Source organism: Culex quinquefasciatus, chromosome 2, assembly GCF_015732765.1.
Source record: "Culex quinquefasciatus strain JHB chromosome 2, VPISU_Cqui_1.0_pri_paternal, whole genome shotgun sequence".
Lineage (NCBI taxonomy): Eukaryota > Metazoa > Arthropoda > Insecta > Diptera > Culicidae > Culex > Culex quinquefasciatus.
Window position 1 is genome coordinate 173,849,357 of NC_051862.1, and position 17,006 is coordinate 173,866,362.

General features: G+C 42.8%; 3 protein-coding genes across 3 annotated transcripts; 1 reads left to right on the forward strand and 2 right to left on the reverse strand.

The window, feature by feature from the left end:
- Window positions 1–4,333: 4,333 nt before the first annotated feature.
- On the reverse strand, window positions 4,334–6,309 carry LOC6033101 (protein maelstrom homolog). Its single transcript, XM_001843544.2, has 2 exons — window positions 5,779–6,309; window positions 4,334–5,712 (listed from the first exon to the last, which is right to left on the reverse strand). Exons 1-2 carry the CDS (start codon window positions 6,139–6,141, stop codon window positions 4,537–4,539), a joined length of 1,539 nt encoding a protein of 512 aa, XP_001843596.2. The 5' UTR covers window positions 6,142–6,309; the 3' UTR covers window positions 4,334–4,536.
- A 3,111-nt stretch (window positions 6,310–9,420) lies between these two features.
- On the forward strand, window positions 9,421–10,655 carry LOC119766897 (ribonuclease H1). Its single transcript, XM_038253289.1, has 2 exons — window positions 9,421–9,639; window positions 9,708–10,655. The coding sequence occupies exons 1-2, from the start codon at window positions 9,551–9,553 to the stop codon at window positions 10,591–10,593; spliced, it is 975 nt and encodes a 324-aa protein (XP_038109217.1). The 5' UTR covers window positions 9,421–9,550; the 3' UTR covers window positions 10,594–10,655.
- Window positions 10,598–16,746, reverse strand: LOC6033104 (ribonuclease 3). The gene is made up of 3 exons (XM_001843547.2): window positions 16,025–16,746; window positions 14,100–15,960; window positions 10,598–12,261 (listed from the first exon to the last, which is right to left on the reverse strand). Exons 1-3 carry the CDS (start codon window positions 16,628–16,630, stop codon window positions 10,694–10,696), a joined length of 4,035 nt encoding a protein of 1,344 aa, XP_001843599.2. The 5' UTR covers window positions 16,631–16,746; the 3' UTR covers window positions 10,598–10,693.
- Window positions 16,747–17,006: the final 260 nt, after the last annotated feature.

Below are 17,006 nucleotides of genomic sequence, written 5' to 3' on the forward strand. Positions count from 1 at the left end.
AAGAGTATAGTTCGAATCTCCTGCAAACTAAGAAGAAGAAAACACAAAACTTAAAAAAGGATCAAAATCGCTATCGCTGCTGCTGAGTAGGTTTCATTTTCCAACACTCACTCACAAGCACACACGCAAACCGTCATTGGCCTTCATTTTGCTCGCTAACGAGATGAAAAATAAATGCAACACAACTCGCCAGAAACTCTTTGAAAAAAAAAACTACAAGAAAAACAACAATCTAGACGACGATTTTTCTTCAGATTTTCATCCCGCAAAAAAGTGAATCTTGGCTACTCGCTCTCCCGTTGCTCGCGACGATGATGATGATGATTGCAGATTTATCGGCGATATCTAATTGATTACCAAACTATAGCACTGTGTACTACTACATTAGGCGTATTAGATCAAGAAATAATGAAATTAAAAAAGAGCGCAGACACAGCTAATAATAATATACTAAATAATTAATACTACTAAAGACAGGAGCAGAAAATTATTCGGAAGCAAGCTACTATAGTAAGAAAAAAGTCTAATCGTAATCATACAATTTAAAATTGAAAAAAAAAACAATTCAGCTAAGTTTTATTCGTGCTGTTTTAAGCATATGGAAATTAAATGGAACAATTGTTTGATAAAATAAATTTAAATAAAAAATATTTGAAATAATAAAAAAAGAACTTGTTTCATTACTAACCAACTGAAAAAAAAATCCATTTTAGGTTTTTGCTCTTTTATTATTATTATTTTACTCTTTTGGTGGTTATGGTCCAAAAATTTCACCCTAATTTTTCATGTAAAATCTGAATTTGCAATCGGAGGGTTTTTTTGATTGATAAAGATCATCGTTTTTTTTTTTTGCTCAGTCGTCGCAAAAGCCTTCTCGATCTTTTTTTAGTGGATTTGTTTCAAAGTGAATTTTTTTCATATAAGAAATCGTGATGATCGGAAAAACCGGTTAATTTGTTTGAAAAATGTTAATTATCGATTTTTATTTTATTTTTTTCTTTCAGCAAATATCAGTCCAATCAATTGTTTATAGATCAGTATTGAAAAAAATACACAAGTGCTAGCACAAGAGTTTATTTTTTTGTAAAACGGTGATTAAGACCAAAAACGACCATTTGCCAATTCGACGTCGTCGTGCTATCTTGTCGCACCCGCCATTTCGACGTTCCGAGAAAAACGCGTTTTGATGTTTGACCTTGAATAAACAAAAAACAATAGCACGCAATGTAAACAATAATAAACACGGGTTGTTTGCTGACCATTATGTACACAGTACCGAAGTTTGGTTGATGTTGGTTGCTGGAGTCCCGAGTTATAACTACAAATGTTTACGGTAGTTTGACTTGTACGTGCGTCAAACGCGTTCTGACCTGAAATTCCTTTGGCCAGTTGTCGCACTTACATCAATTTTCAGGGAGCGACAAGATTGAAACTTCTTTCATATGAAAAGTGACAAAAATGCACGGAGTTTCGTTGAATATCTCAGGATTGAAATCAATTTCTTGGGGATCTGTGAAGGTCAAAAGGTGAGGCATTGTGAGCTGCACAAAATGGCGTTCTTAACTCAATTTAGTCCAAAATGCACGTATGACAAGTTAGCACGACGGCGACGAATTGCTTTGCGAGAAACCATGTTTTAGTAAATTTTTGAGTTATTTTTTTTTCTCACTGCGCATCGAGGTTTCAGTGTATTTAAAATGTTTAGTTATTTTTTTGGAAGGAATTATATTTTTCAATTTTTTGATTTGTAAAATTGTAATTTTGTATGATCGTGTCTTTTGAATTATTGAATTTTTATTTTTATGATTTCAGAATTTTTTAATTAAAGAGTAACTAAATTCCAAGTCTGATTTTCAAACATTTTGTAAAAAAAAATATTATTCATAATGCTTTATACATCATTACTGTAATGTATTTAGTTCAAAAAAAATCTTTATTAATTACGTGAATAAACATCATGCAATGAATTTTAAATAGTTAACAAGTTTTTTTTTTTAATGAATATGGTAATTTTAATCCATTTTTTCTTTCCGTAAGTTTTTTGAAAACTTTTTCTTACTCTTGTCTATTCCATAGTTATAAGTAATAATTTTTCGATTGAATTATGATGTAAAACATAGCTGAAAGGGACACCAAAACTCCGTTATGTACCTATAGAACTCATTGTAACTTGATTATTCACAAATAAAACCGAATTGAATTGAATTGAATAATCCATTTTTTCCGATCAAAATACTTTCAAAAAAAAACCCACGACTCTGGATTTCGATCAACCATCAAGGAACTACAATCAAAATTTTACTATCGAGAAATTACCATAAAAAAAATTGATGGTATTTAAAAAAAACAAAGTGTTGTTTTTATTTTTATAGTTTAAAACAAAATAAAGCATTTCTGATATTTCTCATTCAAGATTTTGCCTTCCTCACTGAGGTAAGGCTATAATCCTGCTCTAAAAATGAACTTTGTATAAAAACGTCGTAGACCCACCTTCATGTATACATATCGACTCAGAATCGAAAACTGAACAAATGTCTGTGTATGTGTGTGTGTGTATGTGTGTGTGTATGTATGTATGTGACCAACAAACTAGCTCATGTTTCTCGGCACTGGCTGAACCGATTTGACCCGAACCTGTTGCATTCGACTTGGTTTAAGGTCCCATAGATCGAGTTTTATACTGATTGAAGTTTCGATAAGTAGTTCTAAAGTTATGTATAAAAATGTGTTTTCACATATATCCGGATCTCACTTAAATGTATGTAAACTATGTCCGGATCCACCATCCGACCCATCGTTGGTTAGGTTATCAAAAGACCTTTCCAACGAATCCAAAACATTGAAGATCTGGCAACCCTGTCTCGAGAGATCCCGACTTAAGTGATATTGATGTACTTTTTGGAAGCCCGATCTCACTTAAATGTATGTAAACTATGTCCGGATCCACCATCCGACCCATCGTTGGTTAGGTTATCAAAAGACCTTTCCAACGAGTCCAAAACATTGATGATCTGGCAACCCTGCCTCGAGGTATGGCCACTTAAGTGATATTTATGTACTTTTTTATTCCGGATATTAAAAATAGATGAAATTTTTGTACAATTCCATCATATCAGCCATTGTTGATAATAAGTGAGGAAGGCTCCAACCACATAGGTGGATTAAGTTAGTTTTTTGTATTTATTTAAATTTTTTAGATTGAAATTTTAGATTTTTTATATTTCAAATTTCATAAATAAATAAAAAAAACAATAAAAAAATAAACAAATAAAAAAAATACAATCCATGATTTTAACATTTGAATGAAAAAAGTGTTTTAAAGTGCATTTTACACCTGCCCAGATGTTTTGCAATCTTTAGTTTCAAAAATAGCAAAGTATTGACTGTGCAACTGAATTTCACAAAAAAAAATATTGTTGATCGATCTCAAACATGCTAAATTTAATTTTATACGCAGGAAATGTATTTTAAATTATGTTTAGTTCATTTGACTTCTTTTTCAATTAAAATTTTGAATTTTTAAACAAATATTTTGCCCCCTGATTTTTCAGGCCGATTTTGAAAAGGGGGTGCGACATAAACTTCAAAAAATATTTGGAAACGGCCTTACTAGTTTTTAAAAATTTTAAAATTGTTATAATTTGTGTCGGAGCTTATTAATTTTTTTTTTCAAGTGTTGAATTTTTTCAGATTTTGGTTTTTTTATTCTATTTCTTTTTTCTATTTCGCAGTAGTCATACACATTTACCTTCTATTTTTTTTATTTCAGAAATTATAATTTTCAAAATTTCCCAAACTTTAAAATTAAAAAAAAAATTTCTTCAACTTTTGAATTTTTGAAATGTTTTAATTTTTACAATCGAGAAATTACAACCAAAAGTTTTTAAAGCAAAACAAATTCATAAATTTAAAAAATCAAGGCTGAAAAAAATTGAAAAAAAAGTTCAAGATATTTTTTAACATATCAGATTTCTTAAAATAATTTAACGGTGCACAGGGCATATATGAACCAGCGCTTTTGCACCAAGATTTTTTGTACTTACATTTTAGTACAGTCTAGACTCGATTATCTGAAGTTTCGATTATCAGAAGTGGCTATAAAATCACTCGAAAAACGAAATTCTTAATTTTTAATCCTCGACCCACCTTCATGTATACTTATCGACTCACCAGCTCAAACACATTTATTAATTAAATTGAAATCCTATCAGGTTTACGGAAAGTCTTGATTCAGATGAACTCCAAGCGTGCGGAAACGTCCTTTTTTATGCAATTTTGGTAGTTCGTTAGAGCTTCGTAGTCCGATTTCGAACAGAGAAAACAAAAAATATAATTGAATCGGAATGTAATTTATTCAATACACTGTAATACAAATCGAACTTAGTTCAAATCCAGCTCAAATAGTATTTGGCAAAGTAAATATGACTGCCAAGTTTTCAATTATCTCGATTAGCTTTAAATCGAGGTCAACAGGTAAATTCATCTGCAATTATCAAACGGCTCGATAATCGTTGCAATAGCTTCTCAATACGTTCTCTAATCATCGTCGCAATCGCTAAACTTGACCGACGAATCGCAGCCGCCCGCAACCGACGAAGAGACTTCACTCTGCGATGCGAATCCGCCGCCAGCCAACGCAGATTTGCCCCTCAGCCCGGAGAGCAGCGCTCCGCGACCATGTCCAACAACGCCAACATCGCGCGGTTGACGCGTTTCGTCCAGCTGTGCTTGCCGGCTGAACGGATTGAAACTCTTGGTGTCCAGAGCAGACGACGACGGGCCAGGGCGCGCCTTGAGGGCGGCGTAGAATGGGTTCGTTTCGTTCAGTTTGTCCGAGGCGACGCTCTTTTGGTCGCTGTCTTTGATGGTTCCTCCGCGGGAACTGTAGATGACGGACCCGTTGATGTCGTCCATGTTGCGGAAGGGACTCTTGGAGCGTCCTTGCTTGAGGATTTTCGGCAGCGAGACGTGGGTGAGGTCGGACGAGGAAACGAACGACTTGGAATCGCTTTGGGTCATATCGGAGCAGAGCGTAGTGTCTGCGTTGGCTGGCAAGTGCTGGCCGGAGATGACTTCGATGTTCAGGTCCAGGCAGCAGTTGTCCGAGATCATGTACGCCCAACGGATTACGCGAGAAAGCGCGCAATAGCGTGGATTTCCCAGATCTTCGTGAAAGTCGCAGGATATTCCGCCCGTGTACTCGTACGGATCCTTTTTCAGCAGAACATCGGCGATCGTTCGACCCGGGAAGTTTGGCTTGTCCAGACCCAGTCCGTACCGTTCGGTGGCAACCTTGAGCTGGTAGAAAAACTCGCCCAATGGACACACCAAAAACGGGAACAGTATCTTGGAGTCCTCCGTAAATTGGCTAAGGATGTTCTCGGTCTCGCCGACATCCTTAGCGTCGGTGAACAGTAGAAAATTCTTGCACTTTTTCTCCTCCTCAAAATCGATAAAGTTGAGCAGCTTCTCGAGCAGAACCGAAAAGTCCGTTTCGCCCTTGGAATCCGGCGGAACCGGAAGGCGGTGCGTTTCCTCCGACCAGGTGATCGCGTCTAGTGCGAGTCCCAGCGGAATCTTCTGCGGGTTGATGTACTCGTGCGTCTTGGCCATCACACCGGTCTCCAGACTGTACTTTGCCAGGGCCATTTCGGCCGGAACGTAAACGTTTGAAGTTGTCTTGCAAAAGTGGTTGAAAGCGATAAAGTAAACCTGTAAACAAACCTCAAAATTAGCATTTCCCCAAAAAACAAACCCAACAAAAAAATAATATCCGACCTTCATGGTTTCCAGCTTGTTCTGAATGACGGCCGTCTGAATGCGCTCCGCAATCGAGTTCCGGATCAGCTCCACCTTGGCGGCCCGTTCGCGTTGTTCCTTTTCGACCACCGAGTACGGAATTCCCTGGGCCGTGTATTTCTCACCGTAATTTTGCTTCGGCAGCTTTTTGTACGCCTTGGCCTTGTCCTTGTAAACTTCGCGCATTTCGTCGTCCAGCTTGTCCCAGTGCGGTCCAGCTTCGCGCATCACCTGCTCCATCCCGCCGGGAAACTGCTGACCTTTGGCCTGCTGGCGGGCCCGGAACTCCAGCATGAAGAAGAAAAACGGTCCCTTCACGGCGGCCTTCTTTTTCGGAGGCATTTTCAGAACGGGTTCACGCGCCGGTTTCGAACGCCGTCACAATAATGGCGGAATGTCTTGTTGTGAAAAAATCCGCGTGGATCTGAACGACGAGAGAGAGCGAGCAACAACACAACCGAACAGGTCAACGACTCGAAACGAAATGAGCGATGAATGGGAGAGAGAACGAATTCCAGGTGAAAGTTTCGTTAAAATTTGCCGTTGTCGGCCCCGTCCGTCAGTCAGGGTAGGATTTGGACGAATACACGTTTATTCAATTCTGGAGTTTTTTTAAAGTCCAATAAACCAAATTTCCAGTTTTTGCTTTTTGGGTGTTTTTGAAACTACAGACTGTCCACGGGAAACAGACTGGCCGATGCAAAATAAATAGGCACTGGCAACGTATGTTTTGCGCTTGCAACACTGCCAGTTTTGCTGGGCGTAAAGGGCGGTTGGTGTCCAGCGCGTTTGGATCTGTCAAACATTGGCCAAACTGTTTCCTAGACAAACTGTATTTGAAACCACCTCGAGTCAGGGGTATAAGGCTTTCTAGTCAGAAATTTACCAACACATTCAAAGTATGTTTACATCACAGCTGGACGTTTGTTTGCATCAGGTTTCCTATCTCTTTCTAGCAAAAGTTTTTTGTCAGGCGACTTCTAGCTGGGTTTTTTGACTCACCGCCCGATATGTCAGCAAACATATTTCGCAGGGCTGTGACAGCTCGAGCTCGGTCTTTGTTTGCATCAGGACACTGTGACGAAGAGTTCGTCATTTTTGGGTTAAACTATATTTTTTTCACTGGGGCTAGAAAGCCTTATTAAAAACACTCAAAAAGCAAAAACTGAAAATTTTGTTTATAAGGCTTTCTAGGCCCAGTGAAAAAAATACAATTTAACTCAAAAATGACGAACTCCTCGTCACAGTGTCCTGATGCAAACAATGATCGAGCTGTAGCTGTCACAGCTGTCCTGCGAAGTATGTTGGCTGACATATCGGACAGTCAGTCAAATAAACCAGCTAGAAGTTGCTTGACAAAAAAAATTTGCTGGAAAGAGATAGGAAACCTGATGCAAACAAAAGTTCAGCTGTCATGTAAACATACTTTGAATGTGTTTGTAAATTTCTGACTAGAAAGCCTTATAAGGCTTTATAACAAAAAATAACATTTAATATTACAGTTATGATTTTGGAAAAATGTGATGGATTTTATTTCTATTTTTATTTTTATTTTAATAATAAAACTGCTGCTTATGCAGCTTAACATCGCGGCCTACATTTTGGAGCGCGACAGGGATGTAGAGAACAGGATAGTCTCGTTGCCGGCCATCATCAGGACAGGCTTGGAGGAGTTGACCATTGGGTGTTAATTCGGGAAGGTAAGTCGACGTTTTCCGACTAGGAAGTGAAGCGCCTGAACCTCGGCCTGAACCGATAGTTCCCGATCGCATCGTCCTCCTTCGAGAATGGCACAAATGTTGCCAGTTCATCCGGCCGAAGCCGCGCCGTCGCGAGTTGAGAGTTTGCGGGCGGGATTTGCTGAAAGAGTTTGAAAGTAAATTAAATTGTCTAGACACTGAACACATTCTCAATACTCACCGGTGACTTCTTCGGTATTCCAGGTAGATGTTCTTGATCAGGTTCGTTGGATATCGCTCCAGGCAGAACCAGCTCTGCTAGATTATTTCGTGACTGGGCAGAGGTTGGAGCGATATCCAACGAACCTGATCAAGAACATCCGCGCTGACCACCTCCGATCGCTTCTCGTCGTTTCCATCTTCCGTCGGATCGTTCTCCTCACCGTTAAAATTAACTTTATCGAATACAACCGGTGAAAATTCACATCCGCATAAACGGCGTCCTACAAAAACAAACAAAATCAAACACAAACGCCACCAAACACGCAAGCTTCGTTTTTGCCCATTTCTGTCGTGAAACAGCTGCAGATCCGGCAGGAAGCTGGCCTCATCCTTTTGAAAACCAACTTTCCCCTAATCCCCTAACCTTGTTCCGCACCATCCTCCTTCGTAGGTATCCGCGTCCAAGTCCTGGCTGCGGACGCGTTCTGTTTTGGTTGACGTCGTGGACCACCACTCACTTACCACCGGAATCACCTAAACGTTTGTTTACATTTTGGACTTAGACGTACACGATTTCACGAGAACGACAAAATGAAAGAAATTATATAGTCGAATTAAAAGTTAAAACTTTTAAATAAGTTAGCAATGAGATTTTCAAAAACTGTAGCAGTAAAAGTTTTCATTTTCAAAACAAGAAAAAAACTTTTAATGTAGCAAATTTTAACCACTTATTAATTCAAAAGTAAGTTACTTTTGTCATTACCATGATATTTTTTTGTGTGCATGAAATTCGAAAAAGAAGATCAACCAAAACAAAACGCGCAGTATGGGATTTGACAGCGAGCATTTGCGAAAGTGCGGCGCGTCGTTTGAGGCTGATATGCCGCGTGTCTTTTTCGGGAATACGCGCAATAATACCATAGAGATATCCACGGTTTCTCTCACGCACACCATCATTCTGTGTTAGTATTTGTATTTGAAGTATTGTTTTGGTTTTGAACGATTGTGATTGGCTGAATTCCAAGCAGCTGATTTTGTTTACACTTTTTTTACGCAGACATAGGCAAATCGAGTAGATCAATCGTCTGTTTTTTTGTTTTTTTTTTTGTTTTAATTTATATTTATTTAAATTTCTTTTCCATGTACATTCATTCAGTTAAAATATTATTGAGTGTCCAATCACAAACGATGACTTTTCACCTCAATTTTAAATACTAGCAACTTTCATTTATTCATGAAATATTGTAGCTTTCGCTATTCAGTGATTTCAAATGTAGGAGGTCCTACATGTACAAAAGGGAAAAGGGATACCTTAAAACTAACTTATAAACTATATAAAGAGCGGAGATCAATCGTCTGTAGAAACCAGCTGTTTACCACGTGCTCGTGGTATAACAAAGGACACAGCTGATTTTGACAGACGAATCATTCTACTCGATTTGCCTTTGTCTGCGTTTAAATTTTGTTACAAACTAACACACTCTCGCGCCTGGATATCTCTATGGGCTATCAAAAATCCCATACCACCACTCCCCCCCTCTTTCCCATCTTTCTATTCATGGACGTATTTTTTGGGCGAACCGTTAAATATATATTGTGGTTAACCCAAAATTGGTTAATTTTAAGCAATATTTATTATTTTTATCTCTCGTATCATTTCCGCTCAAATTTTAAACCATCTTTATCAAGCGTAGATCACCGTGCAAACTGACAGCTCAACGCCAAAACAAAGACAACTTTTTCCAAAACAAACTCGTCAGCTGTTCCGCTCGGATGCTGCTTTCTCTTGTTTTTCCCCGAGCCGTTCCAGTTCGCCTCCGGTTCCACGCAAAATTCGTCCCTGCAGTTGAATGATCCCGGGTCTGATCCGGACGCTAGCACCCAAAATGCCGTTCTACGCCGTGGCACGAGGACGAGCCGCCGGAGTTTACCTGACCTGGTGAGACGTTTTTTTGCTTTACTTTCGATTTCAGAAGTTGAAAATGTTTTTTTTTTCCCATCTTGCAGGCCCGAATGCCAACGGCAAGTGACTGGATTTACGGGGGCCAAGTTTAAAAAGTTTCCCACCCGCCAGCAGGCGGACGCGTTTGTTCGCGAGCATGGGAACGGCAGCGGTTCCGGGTCTGCTTCCGACAGCGGAAGTAACTCGCCGTCGGCGGGGGCGGATGTTCAATCCGTGGTTCCGCCGGTGGATTCCGTGCGGGTTCTGATTGACAATTACGACGAGATCAATGCGGCTTGCTCGAGAATCGAGGGGTTGAAGCGGGAGTTGGATGAGCTGCGGGGTTCGGGATCGGGAACGGGAAGGAGGGCCGTGGAGATTGCGCCACTGCCTGCGAAGCGGAAGAAGCTGGACAGCGGCGTGAAGCCGGTGACGAAGCTGGAAAAGTACGGCATTTATAGCTTTCATCAGGACGAGGACGGTTTCGTGCACGTCTACACGGATGGGTCGTGCGAGGGCAATGGGACGGCGGCGGCCTGTGCCGGGCTGGGGGTTTACTTTGGCGAGGGTCACGCGCTGAACACTTCCAAGCCGGTCAGTGGACGAGCGACCAACAATTGCGGAGAGATCCAGGCGGCTTCGCTGGCAATTCGATTGGCCAAGCAGCAGGGCATCAAAAGACTGACCGTCAACACAGATTCCAAGTTTTTGATCGATTCCATCACCAAATGGCTGCCCGGTTGGAAGCGGAACGCGTGGAAGCTGTCGACGGGGAAGCCCGTCAAGAACCAGGTCGACTTTGAGGAGCTGGACCGGGAGTTGGCCGACAAGAGCATCGAAATCAAGTGGAACCACGTCGACGCTCATTGTGGCATTTTGGGGAACGAACGGGCGGACGCGCTGGCCCGGGAAGGTTCGGCAATGTTCCGCAGACAGAAGGCAAATCGTTGAACCGTTTGTTGATAAGTGGCTTTTTATTCTAGTTTACAATACACTATTTTCCAAGTTCTTAATTAGTATTTGTCAAGAAGCTTTATTTTTTTGAGAAATTCTACTCAATCTCCCCGGATTCCAGATCCGACGAGAAGGGAGAACCTTCCACCTTGAACATCTGCACCGAGTTGGCAAAAGTAACCGGTTTGTCCACCTTCTCGACGGACTCGTCCTCATCGGCGCTTACGAGCGACGTCAAACTGCTCGAAAGATCCTTCTTCACAGTCGCTCCTCCTCCTCCGCCAAAATCCTCTTCCGATTCCGAAATCGCCTCCAGTCCCATATCCGCCTCGTCCGACAGGGCTTCGTACTGCTCAACCAGCGGAACAGCTGGCTGTGTCACTTTCGGAGCAGGTTCCTTCTTTTTGCCGCGTCGTCGCCTTCGCTCCCTCTCCGAGTCGTCACTTTCACTGTCGCTCTTGACCTGGTACTGTTTGGGCAGTTGGGGCGAATCCGGCACCACCTTGCGGCGTCGCTTCCGGTACGAGTCCGTGCCCGAGTCGGAAGAATCGCGTCGCTCATGGTCGGACCGGTCACCGGTTCTCACCTTTTGGCGCTTCAAACTCTGCGCAATTACGCGCTTTTGATGGTCCAACTGCGGGAACAGATCCTTGGAGTTTTCGAGCGCCTGCTTGGCCGCGTTCATCTCGGCCTGCTGGATGCTGTGGCCGTTGGAGCAGGCTAGGCGCTTGCCGCGGAAGTAAACGGCCACCGTGTAGACGCGCGTGTTGGTCGGGCCGTTGCACTCGATGACCTTGTAGATCGGAATGTCCGGCTCGCCGCCGTCCATGGTGCGCAACGTGAGACAGCACTGCTGCAGCTTGCTCTTCGGGTCGTTCCAGTCCTGGTTCATGATGAAGTCTTGCAGCCGGGGAAACAGACACACGTGGCAGAACGTTTCGCAGTGCTCGAGTCCCTTGTCCACGTACAGAGCGCCGAGGAAGGCTTCCAGCAAATCGGCGCGATCTTTCGTTTTTAGGTCCGCCTTCGGGTTGGAGTAGACGGCGTAGGAGGTCATCCCGAGATCGTCGCAGACCACGGCCTGGGTTCGGTTGTTGACCAGCGAGCTACGCAGCAGCGAAAGATGACCCTCGTGATGTTCGGGAAAGTGTCGGTAAAGGTATTCCGAACAAATAAGCTGAAGAACCGTATCTCCAAGGAACTCCAACCGCTGATTCGAACCCAAGGTCAAATTCGTGAATCCAATCGATCGATCGGTGAACGCTCGTGCCAACAGCCTAATGTGGTTAAAGCAAACTCCGACCGACTCCTCAAACTTCGTCAACGTCTTCAGCATCTCGAACGACTCGATGTGGTGCCGATCGCCGAGCGGTTCCTGCTCCTGCAGCGGATGCGGCGGATAGTTGATCCAAATCTTGCGCAGACTATCGTCCTCCTGGAAGAGCGCGTACGCAAAGACTCGATCGGCCGTTTCGATGCCACCGTCCAGCAGGAGCGCGCCCATCAGAGCTTCGAAGCAGTTGGCCAGAGCGTGGCGAAGTTCCAGCTCGTGGCACAGGTCCGACCCGTGCGCGTACAGCATAAATTCCTCCAGGTGGAGCTTTTTCGCGAGCACGGCGAGGTGTTGGTTCTGGACGATTGCTGCTCGGTACGTCGCAAGGCCACCTGGGAGAAGATCGTGGAGTTAAATACGTGGTGATTATTGAACTCGATCGTCATTTCTCGACTAACGATCGAGATTTCTCGATCGTAATTTGTCGTAATTTCTCGATCCACCATCGACAAATTACGCCCGACGATCGAGAAAATCTTGATATGTTTTCAAAACTTTTTGAAATTCATGATTTTCTGAAATTTTAGAAATTTAAAAAATTTAAAAATATAAAATAAAATTTAAAAACTTTCTAAAATTATTAAAATTATTTTTTTTTGATTTCAGAAAATTTAAAAGTTTCAAAAAGTTTCAATTTTTTTAAAAAAATTAAAAATTAAAGAATTTAAGAAATTTTTAAATTTTACAAATTTCATAAAATTTAGAATTACCAGATTTTCGAAAATAAAATAAAAATTACAGGCTTTTTAAAAATTTCAAAAAAAAAATAGGACCAATAATTTCACTCTCCTTTCTTCTCATGGTTATGTTACAGCTATCAGACTTAATTTTTAGTTTTATGTTTCTTCTGTTAATGTTTCTTAAATGCCATTATCAAGCCTATAATCATGACTAGGGCTAGTTATTTTTCACGGCTCAAAAATTTAAATTTCGCGGTACTCAAAAATCTGCTTGAAATAAATGATAAAATATGTTATTTAAGAGCGAGTCCACGAACAGGGCATACCCCTTTGTATGGGACGTCGTTTTGACCTCACCAATCTGCCTGAAATTTTCAGGGGTTGTTTGTACATATATAACTAGCATCTGGCCAAAATATGAGCACTCTAGGTCAACGGAAAGTGGGGCAAATCGGGACACAAAGTTTGAAGGTTCAAAAACGTAAAAAATCTTAAAAAGGCTATAACTTAGGCAAAATTCAATTTAATTTCAAAATTCAAAATGCGTCTTAAAGGGCTTCAAAAATGCAACAAAATGCAGGGTAGAGCATCCAAATTGGTTAATTCTAAAGGGAGTTATTGGCATTTTAGTGAAAAAATAGCATAATTTTCAAACTCAAATAAAAAAGTGGTCCATCCAGATATCAACTCAGAACGACCAGCAGCTTGTAGGGGACATCTGGGACTACCATCGGAGACTGAGAACTCTTTGGGTAAGGCAGTTTAACATATCAAATAGACACTTTTACTTTTAGTGAATTTTTTGGTTGTATATTTTTGCTCGGGGGACCCCTTAGATCCCATTTTATGGTAATAATTTTATCATATTCGTGTTCCTGAGACATAAAATCAAATAAATGAGATATAACGTGAATTTTTTTTTTTTCCAGGCAATAAGGAGCAATTTTTCAGGCGATTTTTCGAATTTCGCGGCATTTCACGGTGTTGACCAGATTTCACGGACAAGGGCAAATTTCATCGCGAAAAATCACTAGCCCTAATTCATGCCCTCAGTAGCAGATTTTTTTTTTATTTTTAAACTTTTTAAAAAATTTAAATTTTTAAAAGTTTATGAAATTTTTAAAACTTTTACAAAAATTTTAAATGATTTGAGTTTTTTTTTTATTTTTTTACGTTTTTTTAATTTATAAAATCTTTGAAATTTTTGAATTTTTTTTTCAATATTTTTAATTTTTTATAATTGTTTAAATTTAACTAAGATTTTTTTAATACTCCGATTTTGAAAATAAAACAATATTCACAAAAAATTATCCTAATTTCTCGATCCGAGGACCGAGATTTCTCAAAAGTAAAATTACGATCGTAATTTCTCGATGGTAAGTCGTAATCTTACCATCGATAAATCTCGATCGTGAGTCGAGAAATTACGATCGAATGCAATAATCATCACGAAGAAAACTAGAATTAATCAGCAAATTCGATCATCCTACCTTCCTCCAGATCCGGGAACATGTGAAACAGATGGATCGACGTGATAAACTCCACGACGGCATCCCCGAGGAACTCGAGCCGCTCGTTGTGCGTAATGTTGCTGTCCGTTTCGTACTCCTTGCCGAACCGGGACATGATGCTGATCAGCGTGTTGATGCCCCGTTTGCGCGTGTTCATGAAATGAATCTTCCGGTCGCCGTACTCGGGCTGCCGGATGCCGCAGTTGGTCAGGCTGTTCCGGGCGTGGTCCGGATTCGTGCCGAAATTTTCCTTGTACGAAGGATGGGTCAGCGCGAGCTGGAGCGTGTACCGGTTGGTGAACGTGTAATCGATGTACTTTTCGAGCGCGTCCAGAGCCCGATGGAAACGCAGGTGTCCGGTGAGGACCGGAATGACCATCGCGTGCTGCACCATGTCGCACATGATGCCGGTGCGGTGAAATCCTTTGGCGCTGACCGCCACCGTAATGTTGCGCTTCATCCGGCCCTGGGTTCGCATCTCCAGCAGGCGGTTCTCCTTCGCCTCGAGTTTGCGTTTGTCCTCGAACGATGGCTTGGACATGTTCGCGATCAAGTGGCGGAACTTGACGTACTCGCGCCACGCCTTCTGGTACTCTGGGTTGCCGGCGTAGCTTAGCTGGGGTGGACGAATGCCAAAGTGGACGATCACCGGGTGGATGAGTCCGTCTTCGTCGGTGAGCGTTTCTTTAGGGACGTCCGTCACGTTACGATCGAGTTGATCAACACGAACCGAGCACGGTTTCATGCCCGGATTGGTGACCACCATCCCTTTGACGTAATCGACGTAGTCTTGCCACTCAATCTGACTCATGTCGTTCATCTCTTTCAGGATGTCCGGGGCGACGAGGGGACCAGAGTTGTCCAGCAGGTAGCGCAGAACTTCGCTCATGGCCAGCACTTCTTTCCCGTTGTCTGGCAGATCGCGAACGAATCTTGGCAAAAAGTGATAGCAAGGACACGAATCTTCAGCGTTGGCTCCCGACGGAAAGACGGTAAAGTCAACCAGTTCCAGCAGTTCCTTGAACATGAATCGCTCAAACAGATCCAACTCGCGAATCGTAAAGTTCTCCGGCAACTGCTCCTCAATGTAGAGGATCGTGTACTCGATGTTGAAGCGAATTACCTTGCACGTGGGCAACTCTCCGATCGGTTGATGGGACAGCATCGAGAACCCTTCAAACAGGAACTCGTGCTGATCGTGCTTGATGATCGTCGGCGTCTTCGTGAGGAAATTCGTCGGCGGAGAAATCGTAATCCGATAGTGGTACAACTTGTTCGCGTTGTTCGAGTTGGGAACGCACTTGGTGAAGCCACTTTCGCCCGGATATTTCCCATGCCGAATGCCACTCCTACGCGACCTGGCCGAACACCGACACAGCGGACCATCGTTCATCTCTCCCGGATCATTGTACCACAGATCCACGTGCAACCGATAGGGATGCTGAATTTTGGCCGTCAACTCCTCCATACTGCACTCCTCCTCAAAGTTCAACTCATCGTCCGATTCCGAGTCCGAGGACGAACACTTGTCGTTCTTGTGCCGACAAACGCGCACCTTATGCTTCCGCGGGGGCGGCTGGTACGGAGGCTGCTTCGAGCGAACCTTCTGTGCCCGTTCAATCAGTTCCGATTCAAACAGCGAACAGAGCGCATCCTGACGTGGCGTAGAATCTACCACCTTGTCCGACACCCGCCTATAGTACAAATCCGCCGGCGACGATCGCACCCAGCTATTCTTCTCCTCGTCGTTCGTCAGCTCGGCCAACTTGCGCCGAATGTCCTCCGGAGTTTCACAGTAGTTTTTGCGCCACTTGGTCAAGATCGCCTCACGTTCCGAGTCCTAAAATCAAACACAAACTTACAATCGAAATCCTTCAATCTGAAAAAAACACCCTCTCTCCTACCAACTTAAACCGGGAAGCCCGCGACGGTCGCTCCTTGCCGGACGCTACACTCGTAATCGACGACGACGAGGACGACACCGTGCCGTCATACCGCCTAGCGGATTCGGCCCGCGATGACCGGTCACGATCGTGACTACGCGGACGCCGCCTGTAATCCGGCTCGGCCCGGTTCGGAACCGAGTAGCTGCGGCCCGCGTGATGCGCTCCGGACGAGTGCGGTGGCGAGCTGGTCGCGCGGTAGTCTCGGTCCCGCCCGTGGTGGTATCGCTCGGATGACGGGCGGTAGTGGTCACGGCGAGCTTCGCTGGTGCGATCGTTGTACCGGGACGATGAGCCGGAAGAGTGCGACGAGGAGGAGGACTTGGAATATCTTTGGTAGCTGGAGGGAGCTTCCGGGGCTGTGGAATGATAGGACGGTGCGGGGGGACGTACGCCCGATGAGAGCGACGGCGGAGGAATGGTGAAGTCTGGGGAAGGAAGCGGTGAAATTCCCGGCGGAGGTGGATCCGGAGAAGGTTTGGGCGAAGGGCGTTGGTACGAGTGACTTCCTGGTGGGTCCGGTTGGCGAGGGTGGTAGTAGCCGGTACCGGGCCTGTTGTAACTCATTTTTCACTGGTTAAACACTATTTTTTGGTCAAAAGTTGGAAAAAATTTGAACTCATCGATCGATCGAGTAAAAAAATTGAAATGCTTGCTAGTTGAATTGACAGCCCGCGACAGGAAAAAACAAATATACACGTTAAACCCGTTAAACTCAATTTCTGCAGATGTGCTTGCACTCAAACCGGAAAACATTCAGTTTTAAGAATTTAAAAGAATTTAAGAATTTAAGAATTTAAGAATTTAAGAATTTAAGAATTTAAGAATTTAAGAATTTAAGAATTTAAGAATTTAAGAATTTAAGAATTTAAGAATTTAAGAATTTAAGAATTTAAGAATTTAAGAATTTAAGAATTTAAGAATTTAAGAATTTAAGAATTTA